Here is a 26,699-nt window from a genome sequence, read left to right on the forward strand (position 1 = left end):
GCCAAAACATGGGATACCATGAGGTGGGAGCAACTTTACAATAGGACCAGCATGCAGAGCTGCCTTAGCAGAAGCAGAGAACTGTGACCAGCAGCGCCATCCTCCAGGCCTCTAGAAATTCGCGTGGGAGGTCAATCACACCGTGTACTGGGACTTTGCACTTGCTCTACAGAAAGACAGTGTCATGCCTGTCTCTCATATGAGACAATAACCTGCACGAATTGTTTCTCTCATATGAGACAATAACCTGCACGGATTGTTTCTCCTAGACACAACAACACAGGTCTTGTGATGGTTCAATTTCGGCCTAGTGAATATTCAAAAACATGTCCAATAGCCCAAAAGGTAAGTGACGTGGGTTGAAGACCCAAATATTTTACTTCAAGAATGTATAAGTGGTCAACCAAATAATGCATAAAGTACCTCCATACAATACCACCCTCCTATTACTTAGCAACTCTGTGGAATGTTCCACTGTAAAGATAGCCTCACTTCATTTTGAAGACAGAAGATTTCTGCCCTCTGTGAGTTTATTGTCTAAAGTGGGATATATCAACACATACAAAGATGTAAAACCATTGTTTCCTGAAGTTATGAAGATATATAAAATTGTGTAAAGGAAAACTGAAAATAAGTGGGAATGACAAAAGTTGGATATGGTTTGTCAAAGAAGAGACTGCCGGCCACATCCATATTTATCCTGCACTTATTTCTTCAAAAAATCGTTTATTCATAATTTAAGAAAAAAGAAAAATCATTTATTCAGTTTTAAAAGTTTATTGTATGCCTACTGAGTGTTGCTGTGTGTCAGTCTATGTGCTCAGTAATGGCAGTTACAAAAATAAAAAGACAGAGTACCTTCCCTAGAGGTAAACATAAACTAGCTTAAGAGAATGTGGTATACACAGTTCTCAAACAGCCCAGAGGAAAGTAAACTAAGGAAGTTGGCTGAGATTGGGAGGGGAAAGGTGAAAATAAAGGGATACACAAAATGACTAGTGACGAATGAGTAGAAGTTCAACAGGCAAGTGCAAAAACATTCCAGGAAAAGGCATGGAAGAATGAAATAGTATCAGGGTGTTCAGGTAACTGAACATTTTTATTATTATATTATGTATTATTATATTATATTATTGTGAAACATAAATTCTTAACAACCCCGCCTCCTTTGAGTCTATATTTCACACTTGTCTCCTCTCTCTATTACTTCTCAGCCTAACATTCAATAAACATATATGGAGCACCTACTGTATACCAGGCATTGTGTTATATATGGGGAATACAAAGCAAAATAAGACCTGGTCCCTCCCATTCAGAACCCAGGCGTGAGAAACCTGCGTTCCTACCAGGGCGAGGTTCCATACATTTAGAGGGAGGCTTGAACTGAGGCAGACATGATCCATCCCTGAGCACTGTGGACACACACTGCTTCCCCAGGAAATCACCTGCAGGTGCACACCAGCAACTCCCGTCTGCCTACCACATGCCAGCTTAATCCACGTAGGAAGTAAGAAGCCACAACCTAGCAAGTTCCTGCCCTAGCCTAGGTCTGCAGTTTCTGTCTTTAACTGCTTGTACCCTCTTCCTTTATGGATGCCTTCCCGAAGCACCGTGGTTTCCTCTAGCCCTCTCTAATCTATAGATCTTTTTAGGGATCCCTATTCATTCTATCCTGCCCAGCCAAAGCATGACAAAATCAGATTCCTCTAACCCAAGTTCAGATCCATGCTCTACCCCCCCACTGGCTTCGGTTGGCTACTTACTCTGAGCCTCAGCTGCCTCATTTGTAAAAGGGAAAATGTACCATCTATCTTATGGGGTTGTCAAGAGTATTAAATGAGATTATTCATGTAAAGTACCTAAAACAATGCCTATTACATAGTAATTATCTAATATACTGGTTTCTCCCTTCTGTTTCCTCTTTGGTGTCCTGCAGACAAGGACAGGACAAATCTCGCCATCCTCTGTGCCCAATGCAGGTGGTTTGTCCTGACCTACCCACTGAAAGAGAATGAAGAAAGATGCAGTAGCCCTTTCAGGCAACAGAGAAATGTGGCCTTGTGGAGGCAGGTCCTCTAAGCAGTCAAGGAAATCAAAACGTGTACACAACTGCGCAGTATGCCTTCAACCATAAGGCCCCTTCCCTGTGCTCCCATACTCATGGCTTAGCAAGCCATCAGCCTCCCAGATAAATAGTGTAGAGACACAGGGCCCAGCTCTGTGTACACACAGAACCATGGCCTACAGACTTATCCCACTGGGTGAAGTTAGGCCCTTGCTAAACCTGCTAGACCCAATGGACATGGACTGCGCTATTTGAATAGGAGCCTGTTGTCTTTGTCATTTAGTGTTCAGAGCCTGCAGCAGAGCAGCAAATAGAACTGGGAGCTCCAACAAGGCTGCATCTCATTTTTTAACCATGCACCAAGAACTGGAAATGCAGCAATGTAGGCCAGCCCCCAGAGGGCCTTAGTAAATCCTTCTGAGATGAATTTTCCCAGGGAAGGATGACTGCAACTTTGTCCAGTGCATTATCTAACAGCATTTGTGTTGAGGGCCTTTAGAATCCCTGTCTCAGGTCACTTAATCTGTCTGGTCACAAGAAATATGCTGTGTCCGACTCTTGGTTAAGGCAGGAGCTGTCCGGCTCCGTCTCTGCACTGAGGAGAAATGTTGTCATTTAGGCTATATGTCAGAATCTCTCTAATTAGGTGTGCAGTTCTGGGGCATATGTCCGCCCTGCAGCAGTGGGTACTCTAGAAAACAGGATCATTCATGCTCCCCACACTATACCTGCAACTCCTTTTCAATATCCACCTACAGGTTAACTCACATTTTTAATCCTAGCCATGGTTGTTGATCCTGAGGCTTGGGGTGATTTTTTTCAGCTAGGACAAGGAAGAGAAGAAATATTGCAAATGAGATCATCAAGCGATGGTGGGTCCTGACTATGATAGATTTGAGAACCTTTGTCAGCCCTTATATAGATAATTTAGTAAAGATAAAGGGCAGGCCAATGATTCTGATCAGGAAAGCAACGATTTCATGATGGTGGGTGGTGAGGACTGCGGGTAGAGTGGTTGGGAGAACAAATCAGGCCCTGTGCATGAAATCAAGTGGTCCAGGAAATAAAATCCATGAACTCCCCACTGTGGAGCATGCCTTTGAAATGAAGACTGAAAGGTCTTGGTTGAGCATGGTCAACTCTTTAAGGCCACCAAACTTGGCTGGACATCATTCTTCTATCCCCACCCTCCTGACCACCACGTCCTTCTTATAGGGTAGGAAGTATTAAGAGTTTTTCCAGATTTGCTTTGTGGAAATGTGCACTATCCAAGGACATGCGTAAGGCAGAACACAAGTGTGTAGACCCTACTGGGACAGCCTGCTGGAAGGGCAGGGGTCCTGGAGCCGGCGGAAATGGAAGTAGGTATCTCAGTGGAAGGAGAACCAGGACCCTGGTTACAAGAAGCCATGACTCTCTGCCAGGAAAATTGACAGGTCTTATCAATGAAGTGTTCATTCACTTTAACTGTCACTATCTCTGTAAGCCTTCTTTTAATGTCTGTATAGTATTAATTGTATTTTAGTTCCATGGAACCCGTATATTATTTTTAAGCAACATGTATCTAAGCATTACAAGCAGGGTAAGATATTTTGCAGCAGTTCATTTTCCTAATAACTGAGCTTTAATGAAGCTAATAGTCTCATCTTTAGATATAATGCATTCTAGCTACCAGATATAACCTGTCTTCTTAGCAAAGTTCCATGAAATTCTATTTTAATTTTTGTGTGTAATATTCATTCTACCCTGTTCTTACTGCAAAAGTATTGAATCTGTTAAAAAGAGAAGGTAAAAATTGCTACTAACAGCAGAGGTACATTTGGGAGTAGATGCAATATATTTATTGCATCAGATTCTAGTGGGATTTTATTTGGTTGAGAGTGAGCCTTTCCATATCAAATGCCCTTCTTGGGCATTTCCAGCCCATGAAACAAGGCATCATGGCACAGCCTGTCTAAATGATGCCATTGTTTGATTTTGCACTTGCTTCTCTCCACTGTATCCCAAAGTTGACTTACAGAGAAGCGTGGGCTCTGTTAACAAAGCTATAGGATCCACAGGTCATTTGTTTTCAAACAAAGCACGTATGTGCATTTCTTTAAAAAAGCAATTATGAGTAATGTTTCGATTAACTGTCCATAAAATGAGGACAGTGGTTTACTCGTTAATCAGCCTGTGGCCAGCGCTCCTTTGAATAGAGTTATTGCTGCTTAAAGGAGGAATAACGATTGTGAGATGCTGCTTCACGTGATGCTTAGTACCCTGAGAAATTACTGGTCTACAAAAGTGAAAACAGAAAGTCAGATTAGTAGCTGGATGGATTATAGAAACCTGCCAGCTGAGTCAGAGGTACATACTGGAAGTAGGGAGTTGATAGTCATGGTTGTAGAGAAGCAGGTAAAAGATGAGTTTGGGCCAGGCATGGTGGCTCCCACCTGTAATCCCAGCACTTTGGGAGGCAGAAACGGGTGGATTACCTGAGGTCAGAAATTTGAGACCAACCTGACCAACATGGTGAAACCCTGTCTCTAATAAAAATACAGAATTAGCTGGGTGTGGTGGTGCATGCCTGTAATCCCAGCTACTTGGGAGGCTGAGGCAGGAAAATTGCTTGAACTCGGGAGGCAGAGGTTTCACTGAGCCAAGATCGCACCACTGCACTGCAGCCTGGGTGACAGAACAAGACTCCATCTCAAAAAAAAAGATGAATTTGGATCAGTTCCCTGAGATACAAACGTAAGAAAGGAGAGACCCAACCTTTGGGCCTCATGAGCAGTAAAGACAAAAGGAAGCAGAGGAAAAAAAAAGTGATCAAGGAAAGAGGAAGAAAACAGTGCAGAGCAGTAGTATAAGAGAACCCTAGATTTTAAAGTTACTATTTTAAATCTAAAATGTAATTGGTTTTAGCTGTCGTAATATTTTAGATCATACAAATCAGAACTGCTGAACTCACTACCTAAGTTACTTCATTTTAGGTGTTCCAAATAGCTGTTGGCTGTGATGATAAAAAATTCATTGCAGTTAAAGGGTAAGTATATTTCCATTTGACCTGTTACTCTTTAAGTTTTAAAACAAATGATAAACTAAATGATAATTGTAGTAATAATAGCCTAAGGACTGACACATTCACAACGAGATCCAAAACTCGTTCATGCCTAGATTCAATTGGTTTAAACTTTTGCCAAATACTACATTTGAACCATACTAAAAATAAAAAGAATCAGCCTCTTTCTCTATTACCAGCATTTTTTCTCCACCTTCCCTTTTAGTAAGCCAGTTTCTATCCTTCACAGTTGCCTGTCTCAACTCTTCAGTCTACGGCTCATTCCCAGAAACACAGGAGGGAGAAACACCTGTTTTCCATCCGTCTCAAACCAGTTATAATTTCATTTCCATCAGAGAACTGCTTACACCCATATCAGAGAAGCCCCAGTTTCTGCACTATTTTCTATGGGAAATTTCTTAGAACAAGCCTAGCAGAACCTCAGTAATGCCCCAGAGAATCCCAACGTGTGAACTGTGTCAGTCCTACTATGGTTCATGTAGCACATTGGACGCCGTGCCTTCCATTCACCATAGCACTCTTTCTTCTACATGGGAGAAAATCAAAGGCAGCATACACAAATCTGTTTAGCTGAGGCTACATGTATAACAGAGACAGAAATTTATTGAGATTCCTTTCCTTCAGTTAGGAGTGAGAGTAGGGGAACATTGACTCTTATCTGAGTATTTATGAAATTACTTGCTCACATCCAAAACAAGTGTCTGCTCCTCTGTCATTCTAATCATGTTTTAATTAGTACTGAGTTGTAATAATCAGTTGCTGGATTGATCAGTATTTGCATCTCATTCATCATTTCCTAAATTTGCATTTCCTAACATCTTTGCACCCGTAATTCCTTTCCCAGGAAATGCAAAAAGGCTAGCTGATTTATACAGCCGGTATCATCCTATTTCAGGGATGATTTACATCTTTGCTCCTTAGAGCATGGCCTATGGACCAACACTGGCATCACCTGAGAACTTGTTAGAAATGCAGATTCTCAGGTCTCATCCCACACCTGCTGAATCAAAATCTGCATTTTAACAAAATTTCCAGGAGATTACAAGGGGCACTAACGTTTGAGAATACTGGTGTAAACATGTTACCAAAATCAATTCCCAGTACCACTGCATTCAGAATTCCTTCTCAGGCCCGATTTCCTTCTAAAGTCAGATGGGAAGCAGCTTGAAGCAGTCTGTTTCTAGAAGGGTCCAAATAATAATTATCAAGCTCAGTTACTCATCAAAATCACTTGGAGAACATGTTTTGAAAACACAGATTTTAGGACCTTACTCTGGGCCTCTTAGTCAATGACCCACTTCCCTGGAACCCTAAAAGCTCTAATATCCTGGGCTCAGGTTGCAGTGGGCCTATGGTTTTTACAGTCACCACGGGAGACCTGGAATAGCATGGGGTCCAAAGTACTTCTGGAGAGCCAGGAGACTTGTCACTGAAGGAGAGTTGTCAACTCTTGGGGTCCAATTTGGGTTCAGGGTGAAGGATAGTCTAGACTTCCAATATCTATCTAAAAATGGTGGTGACGAGAGTTCTTTCTAAGTTCCACTGGAAGCAGCCAGCTAAAATGGTCAGATGAATAATTTACCCAACTAAAAAATCCTATAATTACAACGACCATTATAGCCTTCTGTCTTACGAACCCTAACTCGAAATTATGTTAATCCGTAAAATAACTCCTTACCTGCACAATAGTAGCAACTACAAATCTTGTGTTTAAAAAAAGTTTACGTCTAATAAAACAGTCCAAAGAAATTTGTTTTCATTTTGATAGATTTTCCATGAGTTTTTATTTTTATTTGTGTGTGCATGTGTGTGTTTTACCATGGCAGTTTTTTAAAAAGTGTGATGAAATTCACATAATATAAATTTACCATTCTAAAGTATACAATTCAGTGGAATTAAGTACCTTCACCATGTTGAACAGCTAGCACCACTATCTAGTTCTACAATATTTTTGTCACCCCAAAAGGAAACTCTTAACCAGTTATCAGTCACTTACCATTCTCCATTTCCCCCAGCCCCTGGCAACCATAATCTGCTGTCTCAAAACCATAATCTCTAGGGATTTGCTGCTCTGAATATTTCATATAAATGGAATCCTACAATATACGACCTTTTGTGTCCAGCTACATTTACTTAGTGTGTTTTTGAGGTTCAACAGGCATGTATTAGTCCTTCCTTCCCTTTTATGGCTGAGTAATATTCCATTGAATGGATATACCACATTTTGTTTATCCATCCAGCAGTTCATGGATATTTGGGATGTTTCTACCTTCTGGCTTTTGTGAATAGTGCAGCTATGAATATTTGTGTACAAGTGTTTGTTTGAACACCCGTTTTGAATTATCGTGGGTATGTACCTGGGAGTGGAATTGCTAGGTTGTATGGTAATCCTATGTTCAACTTGTTAAGGAACCTCCAAGCTGTTTTCCATAGCAGCTGCACTGTTTTACATTATCACCAGCAATATATATGGGTCCCAATTTCTCTGCTTCCTTGCCAACTCTTGTTTCTCTCTGTGTTGGGGAGTTTGGGGTTTTTGTTCTGAATTGACAGATAAAATTATATGTATTTAGCAGGTACCACATGATGTTTTAAAATACATTGTGGCGTGACTGAATCTAGCTAGTTAACATATGTATTACCTCACATAGTTATCATTTTGGTGGTGAGGGAACACTTCACATCTACTCTCTTTGCATTTTTCAAGAATACAATATATCATGAACTAAAGTCACCATGTTGTACAATAGATCTCTTGGAACTTATCCTCTTATCTAATTGAAATTGTCCATCTTTTCAGCAACCTCTCCCCAAGCCCTGCATTTGCTATAAGTTTTTAATAAGCACATATCAAATACAAGAGATAAATCAGTAGATTTCAAATTCTGGTATCTCCTGAAACATTTATGAAACTGATGTTTTAAAAACAGAAATGCTAAGGCCACACACTAACCAGAGATTCTAATTCAGTAAATGATGATTCTGTGACATTCTCCAGTTTGAGAATCAATGAGTTAAATGATTAAATGTGTGCAAATATTTAAGAAATGATATTACAACTTCATTATGTTTTGTTTTTTGTAGATTTAGTAAAAAAGGATGTCATCACCATGATTTTTCATACGTGATTGAAAAGTAAGAAATTTTTTTAACATAAGCACTGAGTTTTATATTAACGTAGTACCAATACTTTACAATCAGTACTTATTCAGTGGATTATTATTAACATCCATGTGTTTGGCTTGACACTGTGCAGTCAGTTTTAGCATTAAGCAAAATGTGTAGACGGTATAATTAACTCTCCTGAAACATACAAGAGAGTCAGTCCCCCCTTCAATTTAATTGGATAAACAAAGCAAACCTCATTTACATATATGTAGCCTCAAATCTCATATTGCTCCCTGTAATTTAAGGAAGACATACAAGAATTTTTTTTGCCTACATACTTATTCTCAAATTCTACATGACTGAAGCCGGGTGCAGTGGCTCACACCTGTAATCTCAGCACTTTGGGAACTCGAGGCAGATGGATCACCTGAGGTCAAGAGTTCAAGACCAGTCTGGCCAACATGGTGAAACCCCATCTCTACTAAAAATACAAAACGCTAGCCGGGCATGGTGGCTCAAATTCTACATGACTGTAGTTCAGCTAGTTAGAAGTAATATATTTACCCGGAAAGTCCTGACATCAAATATTCTACTAACTGAACTTTTTTCTAGATTTTATATTTAATTGTATGCATATTTATTTTTAATAATGTGCTGTATTAAACATATAACTAAACAAAATTTGACATTTACCTTTGGCAGATAAAGATCTTCATTTTTAAAATGTTAAATATTTATTAGACTGTCAAAATATAGAAGTCCACAGCGTCTGAAATATTTACAAGCATCTTTGAAAAGTTGTGAAATTTTCTAATTCTAATTAGAAATGTATTATTTAAAATAATAATTTATTAATTAAAGTAAATGAAAGAATGTTTAGCCAGTAGGCATATTCTTTAAGTGATTTCATTCATTAAGGTAGGGTGGAGAGTGGCCCAGCCGAGATGCTCCAGGTTGCAATGCTTAGTGAAAGCCGTTGGTAAAATACAAGGATGAGAAGAAAATGTTTAATAGTTGATGAGGACACCACCTTTTAGTGTCTAGGTGGCAGCTGCGCCTGAAAGGCAAGAATATGAAATAGACTGTGTCACTGTGATGGGAGTTTCCCGAGTCTGTTTCCTGCCACGTGGTAACATATATAGAACATGTGGCTGGTAACAGTGATTCAAGTATGAGGACTGAGAAGACAGGGAATGTGGGGGAGGTGATTTTGAAGGAATAAGTCCTTGAGTTCATGAACATGAAGCATTCCACTCTAATGAGAAATCTAAATTAGGAAATATCTGAAGTTTTAAAATACACATCTATTGTTACTGATTCTGAAGTATCCTATTCTTTCGTCTGTTAATATTCTGGAGAGAACTGCATTGGAACAGCCCAACGAACATGGGCTTTATCATCACACATCCTGCTCAGTAGTAAAGCAAGGTCTGTAGCCTTGAATGAGTTTCACACAGTTTCTGAGAATCGTACCAGATCTACAAAGAGAGGACAGTAATTCACACCTTAGCTGTTGTAAGAGCGTGTTAATATGTATGTAAATATGTGTAGAAAGTGCCTGAAACATAGTGAGTGCTCAGTGTTTCATAATTATATTTATCTGTTTGACCTTTGTGATACCTCCTTACCTAAACAAAGTCACGGGTTTAGATTTTAAGTCTGAAAAGAGGAACGAGAAATAAATAATGAGAAATGTCTGTTTTACAGGTCATATCTGAGGCATCAACCATCTAAAAACTTGGTAAGAAAACTATAAAATTTTGTCAATGGACCAAATATATAAAATCACTCAAGTATTTTTCCTTTTCTAGAAAGTAAGGTATATTTGGAAAAAATATGGCTGCCCTCTGAGGCTTGACTTCACAGAAAAGTTTCAACCTGTGATTCAATTGTAAGTATATTCTCATCAACATTTTTAACTTATATTGACAGTTTCAAACTAAGAGTATGAAAACAAGACTAATCGATCATGCATCTAACAACACGTATTTCTGACTCTACTCAATATATGCGAGACTTAGTTTTCAGTACAAGTTATACAAAGCTGGGCTGTGATGGTCCCTGCGGGTTGAGGGACGTTACCGTTTGGCAGCTGAAATTCCAATGGGTAAGAGAGCTGAGAGCCTGTCGACTCAGGGAAGCCCTTGCTTTACCCCCTCTGAATCTCTCCCCAGGCTCCTACCAGCACCCCTACCTGTTTGGTAGGAACTACCTTCCCCAGGTGATATAACTTCTCTTTCCACAAGCCAATAATAAGTGAAAACTTATAAGAAAAGAAACTAGATTGCCAACAAGTACATTGAGGTCATTTCAAAAGTATTATCCCTAACTCAATTTTTTTTTTTTGAGATGGAGTCTCGCTCTGTTGCCCAGGCTGGAGTGCAGTGGTGTGATCTCGGCTCACTGCAAGCTCCACCTCTTGGGTTCACGCCAGTCTCCTGCCTCAGCCTCCCAAGTAGCTGGTACTACAGGCGCCCACCACCACGCCTGGCTAATTTTTAGTATTTTTAGTAGAGACGGGGTTTCACCGTGTTAGCCAGGATGGTCTTGATCTCCTGACCTCGTGATCCACCCGCCTCGCCCTCCCAAAGTGCTGGGATTGCAGGTGTGAGCCACTGCGCCAACCATCCATAACTCAATTCTTATAAACAATATTTCAGCCAGGCACAGTGGCTCACACCTGTAATCCCAGTGCTTTAGGAGGCTGAAGCAGGGGGATGGCCTGAGCCCAGGAGATCGAGATCAGCATAGGCAACATAGCAAGACCCTGTTGTTACAAAAATTAAAATAATTAGCCAGGCGTGGTGGTGTGTGCCTGTGGTCCCAGCTACTCAGGAAGCTGAGAGGGGAAGATCCCTTGAGCCCAGCAGGCAGAGGATGCAGTGAGCCAAGACCGCACTACTGCACTCCAGCCTAGGCAACAGAGTGAGACCTTGGCTCGAAAAACAAAAACAAATAATATTTCATAATAAAAATATGAATGAAATGCTATTAGGAAGACTTTTCCAAGTGATTTAGTATTTGTTTGCTTTCCTCTCTGACTTTATTCTTATATTTTTGGTTTATTATTATGGAAGTTATACAGCTTGTTACAAAATTTAAAATATAGAAAAATATGAGGTAAACGACTCACATTTCTAAATTTTTTGCTATTGTAAATAAATAATAGTGAATATCCATTCATGTACATGTTGGGTCACTAGTCCAGATATGCTGTTAGGATAGATTGCTGGCAGTAAAATTCCTATGTCTACAACACCAATAAAATGTTCTTGGTCAAGGCTTTCAGCTTTTGGGGACCTCTTAGGCTGCAGACAGCTTCTGAGATCTCTCAGGATGGGTAGGTACAGAAGTAATCAATAAGACGCTCCAACTTAGTTTTGTTACCAGAACTTTTCCCACTGGGATCCTGCAGGCCTCTGCTAGCATGGTCTGGCCCCTACCCCTTGCCCGTGGCACTTCTAAGATGCTACCATGTGCCCTTTGCATCTTAAATCATACTCCAGCAGTCCATCTGTCAGAGCTCTCCATGCTCTCCGTGCTCTCTGGCTAATCTGCTTGCTTTCTTAGTTTTGATCTTCTTCTAGACACCTAATCATGCCACTGCTTTTCCTGGGCACCCAAAGCACTGCTTTCCCTACCAGAGGCCTAGTATGTTTGTGTTTTTGTGTTTGTTCGTTTATGTAATGCTTAACCCCCCAAGGTTAAAAAATCTTAATCTTCTCTCTCAGAGAAGTGCACACTTCCGTTCATCATTGCTAAACACCTACTTTGCACCAAGAACTGTGCTAGGCCCTGGAAATGGAAAGGTAAGTGACAGGATTTCCACCCTGAAAAGCAGAAGAGTCTGATAGAGCAGAGAAACATATGCACAGATACGCTGAGTGTAATGATAGAATGGAACAGTGTGGGTGGTTAGGATTGAAACGCAAAAGATTCCAACCCAGCTGTAAAGAGAGCGGGGCTCTGAGAAATGTTCCAGAAGACTTGCATTTGAGCTGAGTCACTGAGTCTTAAGGATAATGAATATTTTGCTGGAGGCAGAAGAGGGAAGGAGAGAAGTGAGGAGAGTAATGTTGAATTCTGCTGGGTCAGTCTTTCAAGTAAAACAGATAGTTGGAGGAAGAAAATGTGTAGTTCAAACAGCGTGATGTTGTTGAGGCAAAAATTAGTCACGAAGTCTCAGGAGAAGAGGCCGGGAAGCTAGCTAGGTGGATTCCAGACCATGGAAGGCCTTCTATCAAGTCTTACGGTGGAATGGCATGATCAAATATTTGCTTTAGCTAGTTCTTCCTGGGAGAGGCGTAGAAGATGAATTTCAGAGAAACAAATCTGAGTAGGGAGACCCGCTAGTCACTGTATTGGTAGTCCTGGTGAGGTAGGAGATCAGCGGGACTTGTTCTCACAACCCTGCCGATCAAAACAGGATGTAACCAAGAAACTGGCCAAAACCAGCTAGCACTTAGAGTTATGATGCATTTGCATAAGACGTTCCCACCAGCACCATGACAGTACAAATGCCATGGCAATAACTCAGAAGTTTTCTTATATGGTTCCAGAAAGTCCCTGCCCACCTTCTAGAAAATTCTTGAATAGCCCTCCCCTCATTTAGCATATATTTAGGAATAGGTATAAGTATAGCTAGCCAGCTATCCATGAATGAGTGCTACTCTGCCTATGGGATAGCCCTGCTCCGTCTACAGAGCAGCCATTCTGCTGTACACTTCTCTCTAATAAACTTCTTTCTTTCACCATCAGCTCAATCTTGAATTCTTTCATGAGTGAAGCCAAAAACCTTCCAAGCTGAGCCCCAAGTTTGGGGTTCACCTGCATCACTAGGAGGAGAAAAACAGATGACTGAAATAGCAACAAGGACAAAGAAGAAGAATCCTGTATATAAGAAAATTAGTGATTAGACACACCAGCGCCTGTCGGGGGGTGGGGGCAAGGGTAGGGAGAGCATCAGGACGAATACCTAATGCATGCAGGGCTTAAAACCTAGATGATGGGTTGATGGGTGCAGCAAACCACCACGGCACATGTGTACCTATGTAACAAACCTGCACGTTCTGCACATGTACCCCAGAACCTAAAGTAAAATTTAAAAAAAAAAGAAAGAAATAAAATGAGTGATTATAATAGGCAAGGCTTGATAATTGATAGATGTGAGTGGTAAGGGAAACAGAATGCGGAACATGAATGACTCAAAGGTGACACCAGTTAGAAGGGATCCTCCACAAACTCCACCATATCTGTCCATCCTCAAGCAACTGTACCAGGAACTCTGTCTGCCTTCCTGTCACTATGGATGAACTGTCTGTGTATCTGTCTAAGGCCTGTCCCTCCATTTGTAAGCTAGATCCCCACCGGTTTTCCTAATCAAGAACATTGCTCCTGAAATTCTCCTTCTTCTCCTCCATCATCAACTTTTCCCTCTCTACTGACTCATCCTAGAAATATACAGGTCTTTCTCCCACCAAAAAACAAAGCAAAACAAAATCAACAAACACGATCACAAAAAAACAAACCAAAAAACCCTGTCTTGACTCTGCTAGCCCTTCAGCTTCTATGGTCACTGTCACCAACTCTTCTCCCATTCTCTCCCAAATCGCCCTCAGTCTGGCCTTTGTGCTCACCACTCTATTGGCACCGCCAGCCAACATGATCCATGACCTCCATTCAGCTAAACCGATGGTCAATGCTCAGGTCCCACCTTCCTTGATCTCATTAACAAGAATTGACATGGTTAATCATTTACTCCTACTTGAAATATTTTCTTCATCTGGTTTCCAGGATAGCTCATTCTCCTGTTTTCCTGCTTCCTTGCTGGTAGCACCCCCTTAATTACTTAGTTCCTCCCTGATGTCTTTTTTTTTTTTCATGATCTGAGATTTTGTTTTTAATTTTCTTAAGTCTTGTGATCACCTATAATTTATAATTTTGTATATAACTCCTCTACTTTAATCCTTCTAATAAGTTGTCAAAGCGCCATTGCCAATCACACATACACAGGAATTCTACAGTTTTAAGTTTTTGAATGGCTGTTTAATGACAATCCTAAGTTAAAAGGCTGACTTAGTAAAGAGTCTGAGAGTAAAGTGTAACTTGCTACTATTTCTTATCACACTGACTTTTAAAAGATGGCAAGTGTCATCTGTAAGTGTGAGAAGTGTTTTTATTTGATATGACACATAAGCCGTTAAAATGCCCTTCAATAAGTAAAAGGCAGCATTTTAGATACAGGAAATTCTAATTAGACTGGCAGAGTTAAGACCAAAAACATAAACATTGCGACCCTTCAGCCCTTGCCTTTCACAGGCAAATGAACACAAATTTAAAAAAAAAAAAAAAAAAACAGGTGAGTCTTGCTTGGTTCTGAGACAGGGCAAGGATTTTTCCAGTATTAAAATATATTCAAATAACTAGTTATACACATCTAAATTAAAAGCCAGTCTCCAATAGGTTTGGGGATGGCATTCTCGCCTTTGTGAAAAGTTGAGCATTATTCATCAAGTCCAATCATATCTTTAGAAGGAGAAAAGGGATAGCATTTACTGAGTGCGAATCACTGTCAAAATTCAAAACAACTGATCATATTCATTCAACCAGAAGCCAGTCTTACTTATCAGGGCTGTCCAACAAACATATTCTGCCAGTTATACATGACCTGAATTCTGGTGTATGAGATCAATTACACTACAGTGCACATAAAATAATGAGACAATTCTGGTTTGTGAGTAAATAAGGCAGTGACCAAGTCTTTCTGCCTTCTTTTTAACACCAGTGGAGATCATTTTTGTTCCAGGGATGTACTTCTTGGGATTCTCCAATTGCTCCTTCCATGTCTCCTCTCTGTAGATGATGCCTTTGTTCTTCTTGGTGTCTGTGTACGAGAATCCAGCTACTCATCTGTCTTCCACCCACAGAGACCATGGAGACTGGGCCCAGTCTTGTGCTTGCCTCCCTTTTCCATGGTGTGACACTGGACACACTTCTAAACAAAAATATTTTTGCTTTTTTCAATATCACCCATATTTAATTCTCTCTTTCGTCGCTTGCATGCACTACAAACGTTCCCGCTCAGAAGCTTGACACCTGGCGCTCTCTCTCCCTGACCTCTTAGTGTTGGAATGCCCCAAGGCTCAGGGATTTCTTTTCTTTTCCCCATCTCAGCTTCCTCTTTGAATGTCGTCATCCAGTCACATGGGCCTGGATGTCTCAATATATTGATATATCCCAACACTGCACCTACAGGCTGACCATCTCCCCTTGTATCTGTCAAGTATGCTTAGGCTATGTTGCAGTAACAAATAAACCCTAAAATCCCAGTGCCTAACTCTCCATGTCATCATCTGATATGTAGAACTACATCATCCGGACGCGGTCTCTCCTAGCTCGCCGCCATGTCTGGGAAAAAGGCTGGAGGATTGTATGGGATATTTTAAAGGCTCAGAACTAGAGGTGGTTTCCAGCCACATCCCATTATCCAGAACCTATTGTCATGGCTCAAATCTAACTGCAGGGTGGTCTATAAAATGTAATCAGATACAGTTCCTGAACCCCAGACTCACACATCCACTGAGATGTTAAATACACACATCACTTTTCCACTTAGATATCAATAGATATATCAAACATAACCTGTCCAAAACCGAACTCCTAATCTTCCCCTCAAAACCTGCTCCTCCAGTAGCCTTCCCCATTTTAAGTGATAGCAACTCCATCCTTCTTGTTGATCTGGCCCAAACTGGAATCTCCCTGACTCCTCCCTCTCTCATATACCCTACATCAAATCCATTAGCAAAGCCTGTTGGGTCTATCTATTTGTCAATGCCTGCTGTTACACGGACCCAAGCCATCATCACTGACCTGGATTATTACAACAGCCTTTTTGTTGCTCTCTTTCCACTCTTGCCTCCATATAGCAGCAAGAGTAAAACCTTGAAAACAAAGTCAAAGGACATTGCTCCAAAGCTCAAAATCCTTACAATGGAGTAAAAGCCAAGCCCAAGCCCTTACAGTGACTCGCAAGGTTCTGTTTGATGTTCTGCCTCTGTTACCCTTCTCCGATTAAACGTCACCTCACTCACTCAGAGGCAGCGAGTGGCTTCCTTACTGTTCCTCAAGGGAGAGTAGTTTCTATGAAATGGGGAGAACAGAAGCCAGACTGCAGGGGATTTGCAAAATAAACGAGAAGTTTACAAGTAGAGGCAAAATGTAGTCTACACTTTTTCAGCTTTTGGCTGGAAAATAGAAAAAAGAGACAGGAATTTACCTATAGAGAAAAACACAAAATATAACCTGGATTTTTTTTAAAGAGGAAGATAGATGAGCATGTTTACAGTTTGAGGATAAAGGAAGGTTAAAAATTAGTCATTCTGATTATAGTAATATAGCAGACTGAGCTAAGTTGAGTCACTCCCTACCCGTGATAGACACGTCATCCTGGATAAAACATAACAAAAATATTTTGTACATAACGAAACTTGAAAGAAAGAAGGTGCACTCTGCAGAAGTGAAGAGAGAACTGAAAGTCAGAGCAACGCTCTTCAGCCTGCCTGTGTGATCCAGGGGTATTGGCCCAGGATGATGGAACTAGAAATTGGAAGCTGGGTTTTCAAGCCCCTGTGAGGCCAACAGGCTATTTTGTAAATTCAGGATATATTAAGAGCTACCTAGTCCAAAAAAAGAGAGAGAGAGAGAGAGAGAGACTGACTGACTGGAAAACTCTGCTTAATGCCCACGTCAGCCACAAGGAAGGTTGTAACCTACATGAATTTGTAGGCAAAAACATACCTCCTATAAGAATAGGAGATGTCCACCAAAATGTCCACCTCAGGCCTCCTATGGATGTGGATCTGAACTTATGCCTAATAGGAATAGAGTTTAGTCACAGAAAGTGCCACAAGAAAAATGAAGCTAAAAATTATCAAGTGGGCTTGAAACCCCTAAGCAAACCCCTTGAAACAAAGGTAATTGGAAAAGCAAATCCAGAGACATAATATTCTTACTGGAAAAGTCACCACCATCAAAAAATTGATCATCTAAATTTACAAACATTTAAGGAAATGGACCCTCATGAGGGCAAGTCAGCAGATAAAATAAGTGAAAAATGAGCACACAAAACAAATGCTTAAAAATAACAGAACAATCTGAACAATATAGAAAATGTGTTCAAAATGAATAAAGAGGAAAAATAGAAACCATAATGAAATAATATGACTATGAAAAGAAAGGCATATTTTTAAAAATTTGAAATTCTAGACGTGAAAATGTAGTCATTAAATTCAAAATTTTAGACACAATTACAAACCAGATTAGATACAAGTGAAGAGAGAATTACTGAAAAAAGAGAGATGTGGAAATTAACCAGGATGCAACACAAATAGGTAAACAGATAAATAAGAAAGAGGCTAAGAAACAATTTCAGCAGAATGACAAATTTCAATATGTGCTTAATAGTTTTTTCCAGAAGGGGAAATTACAGAAAATGCGTTGAAAAGAGAAGCAACATTCAATGAAAAGAAAGAAAATATGAAAACTTTTCGGAATTTAAGGCCCAAATCATAAGGTTGAGGACTGGCATGAAGTCTCAGATACCTCAGAATGAAGCCATAAAACATCAAAGAAAAAGGGAAAATCACATACACTGTCATACAAATAAGACAGATTACTTATAATGGAATGTCACCTAGACTGATAGATTTCTCACCAGCAAAATTAGCATAAATATAACTGGGGGTCAGATGATTAGCCATGAGAATGGGCTGAGTAGGGAAAGAAGAGAATGTAGGAGAGAAATGCTGTGTGAGAAAGCAGGGAGGGCCGGGCGCGGTGGCTCCGCCTGTAATCCCAGCACTTCCGGAGGCCAAGGCGGGTGGATCACTTGAGATCAGGAGTTCGAAACCTTCCTGGCCATCATGGTGAAACCCCGTCTCTACTAAAAACACAGAAAGTAGCCGGGCTGGTGGTAGGTGCCTGTAATCCCAGCTACTCGGGAGCCTGAAGCAGGAGAATCGCTTGAACCCAGAGGTTGCAGTGCACAAAGATTGTACCACTGCACTCTAGCCTGGGCAACAGAGTGAAATTCTGTGGAAGGAAGGAAGGAAGGAAGGAAGGAAGGAAGGAAGGGAAGGAGGGAGGGAGAGAGGGAAGGAGGAAAGAAGAAGGAAGGAGGGAAGGGAGGAAGGGAAGAAGGAGAGAGAAAGCGAGAAAGCAGGGAGGGAGGAAGGAAGGAAGGGTGGGAGGGAGAGAGGTATTGGGGAGCTGGAAATCTCTACAAGGTCAAGGGGCAGATGACAGGACAAGTGGGGGATGGGAGAGGGTGAGGCGGGAGAGTAGTCTACTGGAACGGCACTCTTTGGGATTTTTGTGGCAGCATTTGTTTGTGGAAATAACTTATTTGTCTCTTTGCTACTACAAATCACTTGATCAAACCTTTTGCTTCCAATTCTCCTAAGATAATGAACTGAATACTAGAGGCCAACGACAGAGGGACAGATCAGTAAGGCCCGCGCCCAGTTCCACTGAATTATAGTGTACATAGTTGATAACTGGGCATCCGATCAGGTATTCATCAGAGGTGAATTTAGCTGCTCACTTTGAGACTCTGGCAGACTCGAATCAATTAAGCTTTGAGAATCAGCGGCATCAGCAGCAGGGGTGGCCACTGGGAAATTCGCCCATAGTCTAGGCCTCTGGATTATAATAAATGCCTTATCGTTATAGGGAATGGCTCAGGTACAAGGCTTGGCAGAGTTTGACCAATAAAAGGACGATAGATCCACTGTCCAACACTCATAAGAAGGAAGCCAGTCCTGGGAGTGTGATCCAGCTGGGAACCGAAGTCATCACAGCTGGATTCAGAGTCCCAGGGCTCGCCTCACGCTTACGAGCATTTGATGATGAGTCTATTACTCTCCAATCCCAAACTAGAATTTAGTGCCACAGAAGCAACCCTGGAGGAAACAATGGGGCAGGATTTCTTTGTTACCCTGCAGGGAGTTCAGGAACAGATACTGTGGGTGTTTTAAGGGTCCTGAGGATTCGCTTTAGTCAGGTATGGTAAGATATACAGACGCGGAGATGACCGTCAGGAAGGAAGTGTATTATACATACAAATCCCTGGAAACTGAGGGCAAGGCACGCCCCACGGGGCCACACGTGGAAATGCCAGGGTCAGTCAGGAGGCAGAGGGAGTGAGGGGGAAATGTGGGCAGAGCCTCATTGCAGTTTCTGTGGGAAGGAATAGGAGAGGCAGGGTAAGCACGTTTGAAATTGGCTACTTTGAATAATTTCAGTGGCGCTCTGGGGACTAGGGACTGTCCCTGGTTGTGGGGTGTCTGCCTCTGGGGTGATGAGGGTAGGAGGACAGTAGCCCAGGGCTACTAGTAAAGAACCCCTTTCACAGGCAGGGCTCCCGGAAGAGTTGTTTGCTATCTCTAGGAACTGGCTAACCTTCCGCAGACCCCCTAGAGAGAGCACGGCCCCAGAAGTTATGGCATCAGAATACAGGAAATTAAAGTCATGGTTAGTGCAATGGGATAGCCACAGGGATTTGTCTAGCAGGTTTGCAGGTCCACGGAGAGGTCTCTTTCCCAGTTCCCAAAATGGAACTGCCATCGTGGGGAGGTTACAAATCGCAAGGAAGAGTCGCCAACTGGTAACATTTCTGCATTTCTGAGGCTTAATTAGTATCATACCCTACATTAAAGAACATTCATGAAAATAAGCCATGCTTACATAGACAAGTATTTTTTCAGGTATTTTCAATGATATAAATTAAACATCATTATGAAAGATCTTTACAAATCCAGAAATTATGGGTCATGTAATTTACACTTATTGCCACTAGATGGCACTGTAGCGTATTGCTCTTGCGAAAGATGCCAGCTCAGTTCAATTAGGATTTTTTTTTTTTTTTTTCAAATAAAACTTATGGCTTGCAGCTAGTTCTTAATAATTTAAGAATCTGGCCAGGCGTGGTGGCTCACACCTGTAATCCCAGTGCTTTGGGAAGCAGAGGCGGGAGGATGGTTTGAGGCCAGGGGTTGAAGATGAGTCTGGACAACATCGTGAGACTCCCCATCTCTACAAAAAATCTTAAAATGTACTGGGTGTGGTGGCACATACCTGTAGTCCTAAAGTTAGGAGGATCCTTTGAGCCCAAGAGTTAGAGGTTATAGTGAGCTATGATTGTGCCACTCACTCCAGCCTCTGCAACACAGCAAGACCCCATCTGTAAATTACCTATAAATAGTAATAATAGTCTGATGACTTTTGGAAAATGCAATCAAACATTCTGTTTTTTCCAAAGCTCCTAGAATTAGAGCTTAGCTAAAGCCTGACCCACATCTCTGAAACTATACAAAGCTACGCGTATGCCTACACATGTGTGTATTCGTCTGTTGCAAAAGGGTTCCAGAGCTCTCAGTAGAGTTTTCGAATTTTCTGTGGCCTTCTTCCCTATCAGAAAAGACGCCAAATACCAATACTCCAATCCCTAGCTAGTCATGCTGTTTGAGAACTAACCTTCTGAGTTCATCTCTCTATGACTTCTCAAAACTAAATAGGATGGAAAGGTACCTATTCTCAGGTACCACTTTTTGACATTTAAAATTTTTGTCCCCAGTTTGTGAGAATGGGACTATAAATGCTTTTAATAACAAGGGTTGGGTGGTGGCAAGTTTAGCAGACCTAGAAAGCCAGATACAACTGCGAGGTGAAGCCGAGATGGGGCAGTGCGTCAGGAGACACTGTCAAGGACCTGTTATTTTGGATGATAGACACAGAGAAGTGAGTGCAGCAAGAAGTTCTATCAGATGGAGAAGGTGGGGCGACAGTCCCAGAGCCAGCAGCCTCGAAACAAGTGCCTGACGCTAAGGTCCTAAATGAAATTCTACCTAACAGGCAGGGGGCACAATTTCATTCAGAAATATGGGAGTAACTGATGGAGAAGGAAAACGTGCAACCATTCTTACGGTCACAAGTTCTGGTGTGCAAAGGCACGACTTTATCAAGAACTGAACTTTTACCTCTGAGCTCAAGCCTCTGTGTTCACATGGTAGCAGGGAGAAAAATATTAATATGAAGCACTACAGCTCTTTTGAACACTCACTGAGTTTGAGGTAAATAAGCCCAATGGGGCCTGTGTCTCCAGCCCCAGCATCAAAGCAGGGGTAGCCAGTCCATCTTTGAGTCCCCTTGCTGGTGTCTGCTGCTGGTAGAAGTTGTCGTCCATTCTCTGAGCATGGGCTAGGCGTGACTATAGATCCAGGGAGCGTACAGGCTACGTCTGCTTCTCAGTCCCACCTCGACTTACCGACACCCCTGATCCTTCCAGACTCAGCCACACCGTCCAGCTGGTTCCTCCTACGGGGATCTGCAGCATCTCCGTTCTCATCACAATAATTCTGTGGTTTCATTCTCTAGTACGTCTAGTAGATAATAGGCGGCCAATGAATATATGAGCTAAAGGACACCAGGGCATCCTGCTCTGCCCTTTCTCCATCCATCACATCCCGCCATCCTTCTCCCTGCTAACACCCATGACAGCAGTGCCTAAGCTGCCCTCACCTGATCAACAGATGGACCCTGTCCAGTGAAGAGAACTTCGAGTTCCAAATGGTCAAAAAGTAAAACATTTCTGCTTCGTTACTATCAGGTTTTATTTTGAGAGGTGAATGAAAGAACATCTGTTTATTTCATCCAGCTGTCAAAAGACACCTAAACAATAGGTACTGTTATTATTTTACAGAAAAAACAAAATCAAGACTTCAAGAGTTTAACTCCCCCAGAGTTACTTTATCCCTTTATGAAGTGATAAAGACAGGATTTAAACCTCAGCACTTCTGACTCAGAAGTTGGAACTCTTAACCCCTCTATTTTATATTAAACTAGTATCTTTCTGTTTGTTGTTTCTTTCAGATTTGATGATAATGGCTACGTTAAAGACGTTGGAGCAAATTTCATAGTGTGGGAAATACATGGCAGGGATGACTATAGCTTTAATAATACTATGGCACAGGTATGGCATCTTTGGATTTAACCAGAATTTAGCATGCAACTAGACAATGTCTTTCTGTTTTAAATTTATAAATTAGCAATCTAAGGCAAATAGAATAAGGCAGCAGTGGGTAGGAAAAAAATCACCTCTAGATTAAATTACATGGCTACTCAAATTCATTTATGAAAAAAAGAAGTTGTTGTCACATAAGACAGACATAAAGGGGTCAGAAAAAATAAAATAACATTTATAGTAGGATGATGCAACTCTGAGTCTTCTTTTCTCTCCAAACTGTATTCAGTGTTTGAGTATTTATGGGTCTGCCTTTGGCTTTAGGACATTTATCACTTTTGCACTAAGTCAAATGGACACTCTGGGCTTCGTCTCACTCGGCTTCTCAGCATCATTTGACCCCGCTGACTTTGACTTCAATGTCCCTACGCTCTGCTGATTTCCTTCCACCCTCCATGACGGGTTGCTCTGGGCTTCCTTGGCGAATCTCCCTTATTCTGCCCTTTCACTTTGTAGGCCACAGCACAGTGTTCTCACCACTCCCAGTCAACACGTTTCCCCTCCCTGTGTGGGCCTTTCTGCCCTGAGGACCTCCTGACATGATGGGGCCTCCCTAGAAGTTACCAGCACTGATTTCTAATATTCCCCATAGATTGCACTTGGAAAAAAAAAAACCAGGGATGGCTCTTTCCAAAGTAATGTTCTTATCTACCAGACACCTTAATCATCCAGAAGTATAACCCACCTAGATGGCAGCCAAGAGAACTGAGTTCCACCTGCCACTCCCCAGAGTATTGCAAAAATTCGTTCTTTTGTTTTTCGTTTTTGTTTTTGTTTTTTTAAGAGTCTCGCTCTGTTGCCCAGGCTGGAGTGCAGTGGTGCAATCTCAGCGCACTGCAACTATAGCAGCCCCCATTAAAACTACATTTAAGGACGGGGCATGGTGGCTCACACCTATAATCCCAGCACTTTGGGAGGTTGAAGCGGGACGATCGCTTGAGCCTAGGAGTTTGAGACCAGCCTGGGCAACATAGTGGAACCCCTTCTCCACACACACACAAATTTTGAATTAGCCTGGTGTGGTGGTGCACACCTATAGTCCCAGCTACTCAGGAGGTTGAGATGGGAGGATCGCTTGAACCCAGGAGGTCAAGGCTGCAGTCAGCTGTGATCATGCCACTGCATTCCATCCTGGGTGACAGGGCAAGATCCTGCCTCAAAAAAAAAAAAAATGCATTTCAGTTCAAACAGTTTACTCTCTGACCTCAACCCCCAATCCTTTAGCTCTCTCATTGTTATTCACACTACTCCAGTCTCCTACTTTGTCTCACGCAACCTGGCCATCTGCTGTATTGAACCCTCTACTTTCTCCTTCTCTCTCTCTCTCGTTTCCTCCCTTCCCTTCCTATCCAGCATGAGCTCCATAGTTCAATTCTCCAGCACCATCTTGCCAGTATCGATTTCTCTGTATCTCTATCTCTATCTCATTTTTCCCAGTATTATTTCTGCTTGCTGTTACGGCAACTTGAAACACCCATCTCTCTGCTTTATCCATGCCTGTATCTGAGTTGCTCAATTCCTATCTTGGAGCTGATCACTTTCAGAAAAAAATTACAGCACTTTGGGAGGCTGAGGTAGGCAGTCACTTGAGGTCAACTCCAAGACCAGCCTGGCCAACATGGTGAAACCCTGTCTCTACTAAAAATACAAAAATTAGCCGAGTGTGGTAGCATGCGCCTGTAATCCCAGCTACTCAGGAGGCCGAGGCAGGAGAATCATTTGAACCCAGGAAATGGAGGTTGCTATCAGCTGAGATCATACCACTGCACTCCAACCTGGGCAACACAGCAAGATTCCGTCTCTAAACAAATAAATAAATAAATAAATCTTAGAAAATTATGAATAGATAGAAACATCCTTCACCTATTGAAATATAGATATAAAAAATTTTAGCAAACATTATATTTAATGGTAAAAATTTGAAAACTGTCACTTGGAAATTAGGAACAAAACAAGGATGGCCGTTGTCACCACTTTTTTTTTTTTTTTTTGTTAGAGACAGAGTCACCCAGGCTGGAGTGCAGTGGCGTAATCTTGGCTCACTGCAACCTCTGCCTCCCAGGTTCAAGCGATTCTCCTGCCTCAGCCTCCCGAGTAGCCGGGGTTACAGGCACACGCCACCACACCCAGCTAATTATTATATTTTTAGTAGAGATAGGGTTTGACTGTGTTGGCCAGGCTGGTCTCAAACTCCTGACCTCTGGTGTTATCACCACTTCTATGCAACACTATTCCTGAAGATCTTTGTAATAAGAAAAAAATAATAAAAACAAATAAAAGATATAAGAATGGGAAAGAAAAACATAAAACTGTCATATTCACGGATGACACAACTGTTCATGTGAAACAATTAGAATTAATAAGTGAGTTTAGAAATTCTCCCAGCCAAGCACATGCCTGTAATCCCAACACTTTAGGAGGCTGAGGCAGGAAGATGGCTTGAGGCCAGGAGTTCGAGGCCAGCCATGGCAACATAGCGAAGCTCCATCTCTACAAAAATTAAAAAACTAAAAGTTAGCCAGGCATGCTGGCACACACCTGTAGTCCTAGGTACTCAAGAGGCTGAGGCAGGAGGATCACTTGAGCCCAGGAGCTCGAGGCTGCAGTGAGCTCTGACCTCTGCACTGCAGCCTGTGCAACAGAGTGAGACTATCTCAAAACAAAATTCTCTCAACACAAGATCGATTTACAAAAAATCACTTGTCAATTATTCCTGTTTACCAGCCAACGTTTACATAATAAAAGTTTTAAAAAGACAAAATTTTCAATAGCAACGAAACATTAAATACTTAGGAATAAGTTGATATGGAAACTTCTACCTACCCACATATATGTGCAATCTTTTGACAGAGTGGTTGTTTACATGAAGCACAGACATGGAAGTCAATGATTGAACTTAACAAGCACCTCCCCCTAGAAGAAGTCTGGGGCCCTGAGGTAAGAGACACATTGCCTTGCAAATTGTTTATTTGGAATAACTCATCTGGCATTTTGCTCTTAACAAAAACTTGATGGAAACATTTTGGATTTAAATTTGTTTGGGTAAACCAAATCCTATTTTTATATTGTATTATGGTATATTTAAAATGCTTCATCTTAATTTCTGTTTGATCTTTTGTTGGTTCTGTGTCGCTATTTTAATTTTCACTGCTGTAAATATGTGTTTGCAGATTATTAAATATCTGTTAAACATGTGAAAGCATCAAGAGTGAGTCTTTTTAAAGACTACCTAGCTCCCTTACTTCCTCAGTCTTTACTGAAAAGTCAGGTCATTGATGAGGACTTCCCTGGCCACCATACGGAAAAACTTAACCTTCAGTTTCATGATAGCCCATATTTGTCCCTCTCTATTTTCTTTCCTTTTTTTTTTTTTTTTTTTTTTTTGAGACGGAGTCTCTCTCTGTTGCCTATGCTGCTACGCTGGAGTGCAGTGGCACAATCTCAGCTCACTGCAAGCTCTGCCTCCTGGTTTCAAGCAATTCTCCTGCCTCAGCCTCCTAAGCAGCTGGAACTACAGGCGTGTGCCACCATCCCCGGCTAATTTTTGTGTTTTTAATAGAGACGGGGTTTCACCATGTTGGCCAGGCTGGTTTCAACTCCTGACCTCAAGTGATCCACCTGCCTCAGCCTCCCAAAGTGCTGGGATTACAGGCTTGAGTCACCACGCCCAGCCTCCCTCCCCTATTTTATTTAATCTCATTAGCGTTTATAACTATGACACGTTACATAGCCTACTTTCAAAATCTTGTTTATTTTCTAGCTCCCTTACTAGAATGTAAGCTACATGAGGGGAATTTTGTTTTGTTCACTGCATCTGATGCATTGTAGGTGCTCATTAAATATTTGTGGACCAAATTAATTCATTCTAGATCATATGCCTATTATAAAGAGTACTTTTCTACTATTTAGAAATCATAAGGGGGCCAGGCACGGTGGCTCACACCTGTAATCCTAACACTTTCGGAGGCCAAGGCGGGTGGATCACTTGAGCCCAGGAGTTCAAGACCAGTCTGGGCAACATGGTAAGACCCCATCTCTACAAAAATTAAAAAAAAAAAAAAATAGCTGGGCACGGTAGTGCCTGCTTGTAGTTCCAGCTACTCAGGAAGCTGAGGTGGGAGGATCACTTGAGCCCCGGTGGCTGAGGTTGCAGTGAGCCATGATCACGCCTCTGCATTCCAGCCGGGGTGACACAGTGAGACCTTGTCTCAAAAAAGAAAAAAGATCAAATTAAAAAATAAAAATCATAAGGAATTAAACTGGTAATTAAATCAGTTAAAAGAAAACTTATCCTCCTGATTTTTCGTTGAAGGACATCCAGGGGTCTGGAGTTAGGGATAGGTATAAATGATAGGTGAGGATGATATCCCCATATCTGACAAAAG

General features: G+C 41.5%; 1 protein-coding gene across 1 annotated transcript in view; it reads left to right on the forward strand.

Moving 5' to 3' along the window:
• Positions 1–26,699, forward strand: part of LOC105540499 (chromosome unknown open reading frame, human C1orf101) — a 151,551-nt gene that overhangs the window by 94,844 nt on the left and 30,008 nt on the right. The window contains exons 8-14 of the mRNA XM_011981173.1: positions 270–345; positions 5,041–5,093; positions 8,214–8,264; positions 9,945–9,978; positions 10,049–10,128; positions 22,164–22,263; positions 25,165–25,251. Of these exons, the coding sequence (XP_011836563.1) occupies positions 270–345; positions 5,041–5,093; positions 8,214–8,264; positions 9,945–9,978; positions 10,049–10,128; positions 22,164–22,263; positions 25,165–25,251 (481 nt within the window). The remainder of the gene's footprint in view (positions 1–269; positions 346–5,040; positions 5,094–8,213; positions 8,265–9,944; positions 9,979–10,048; positions 10,129–22,163; positions 22,264–25,164; positions 25,252–26,699) is intronic.

The sequence above is a fragment of the Mandrillus leucophaeus genome, unplaced genomic scaffold (genome assembly GCF_000951045.1).
Source record: "Mandrillus leucophaeus isolate KB7577 unplaced genomic scaffold, Mleu.le_1.0 Scaffold220, whole genome shotgun sequence".
Classification (NCBI taxonomy): domain Eukaryota; kingdom Metazoa; phylum Chordata; class Mammalia; order Primates; family Cercopithecidae; genus Mandrillus; species Mandrillus leucophaeus.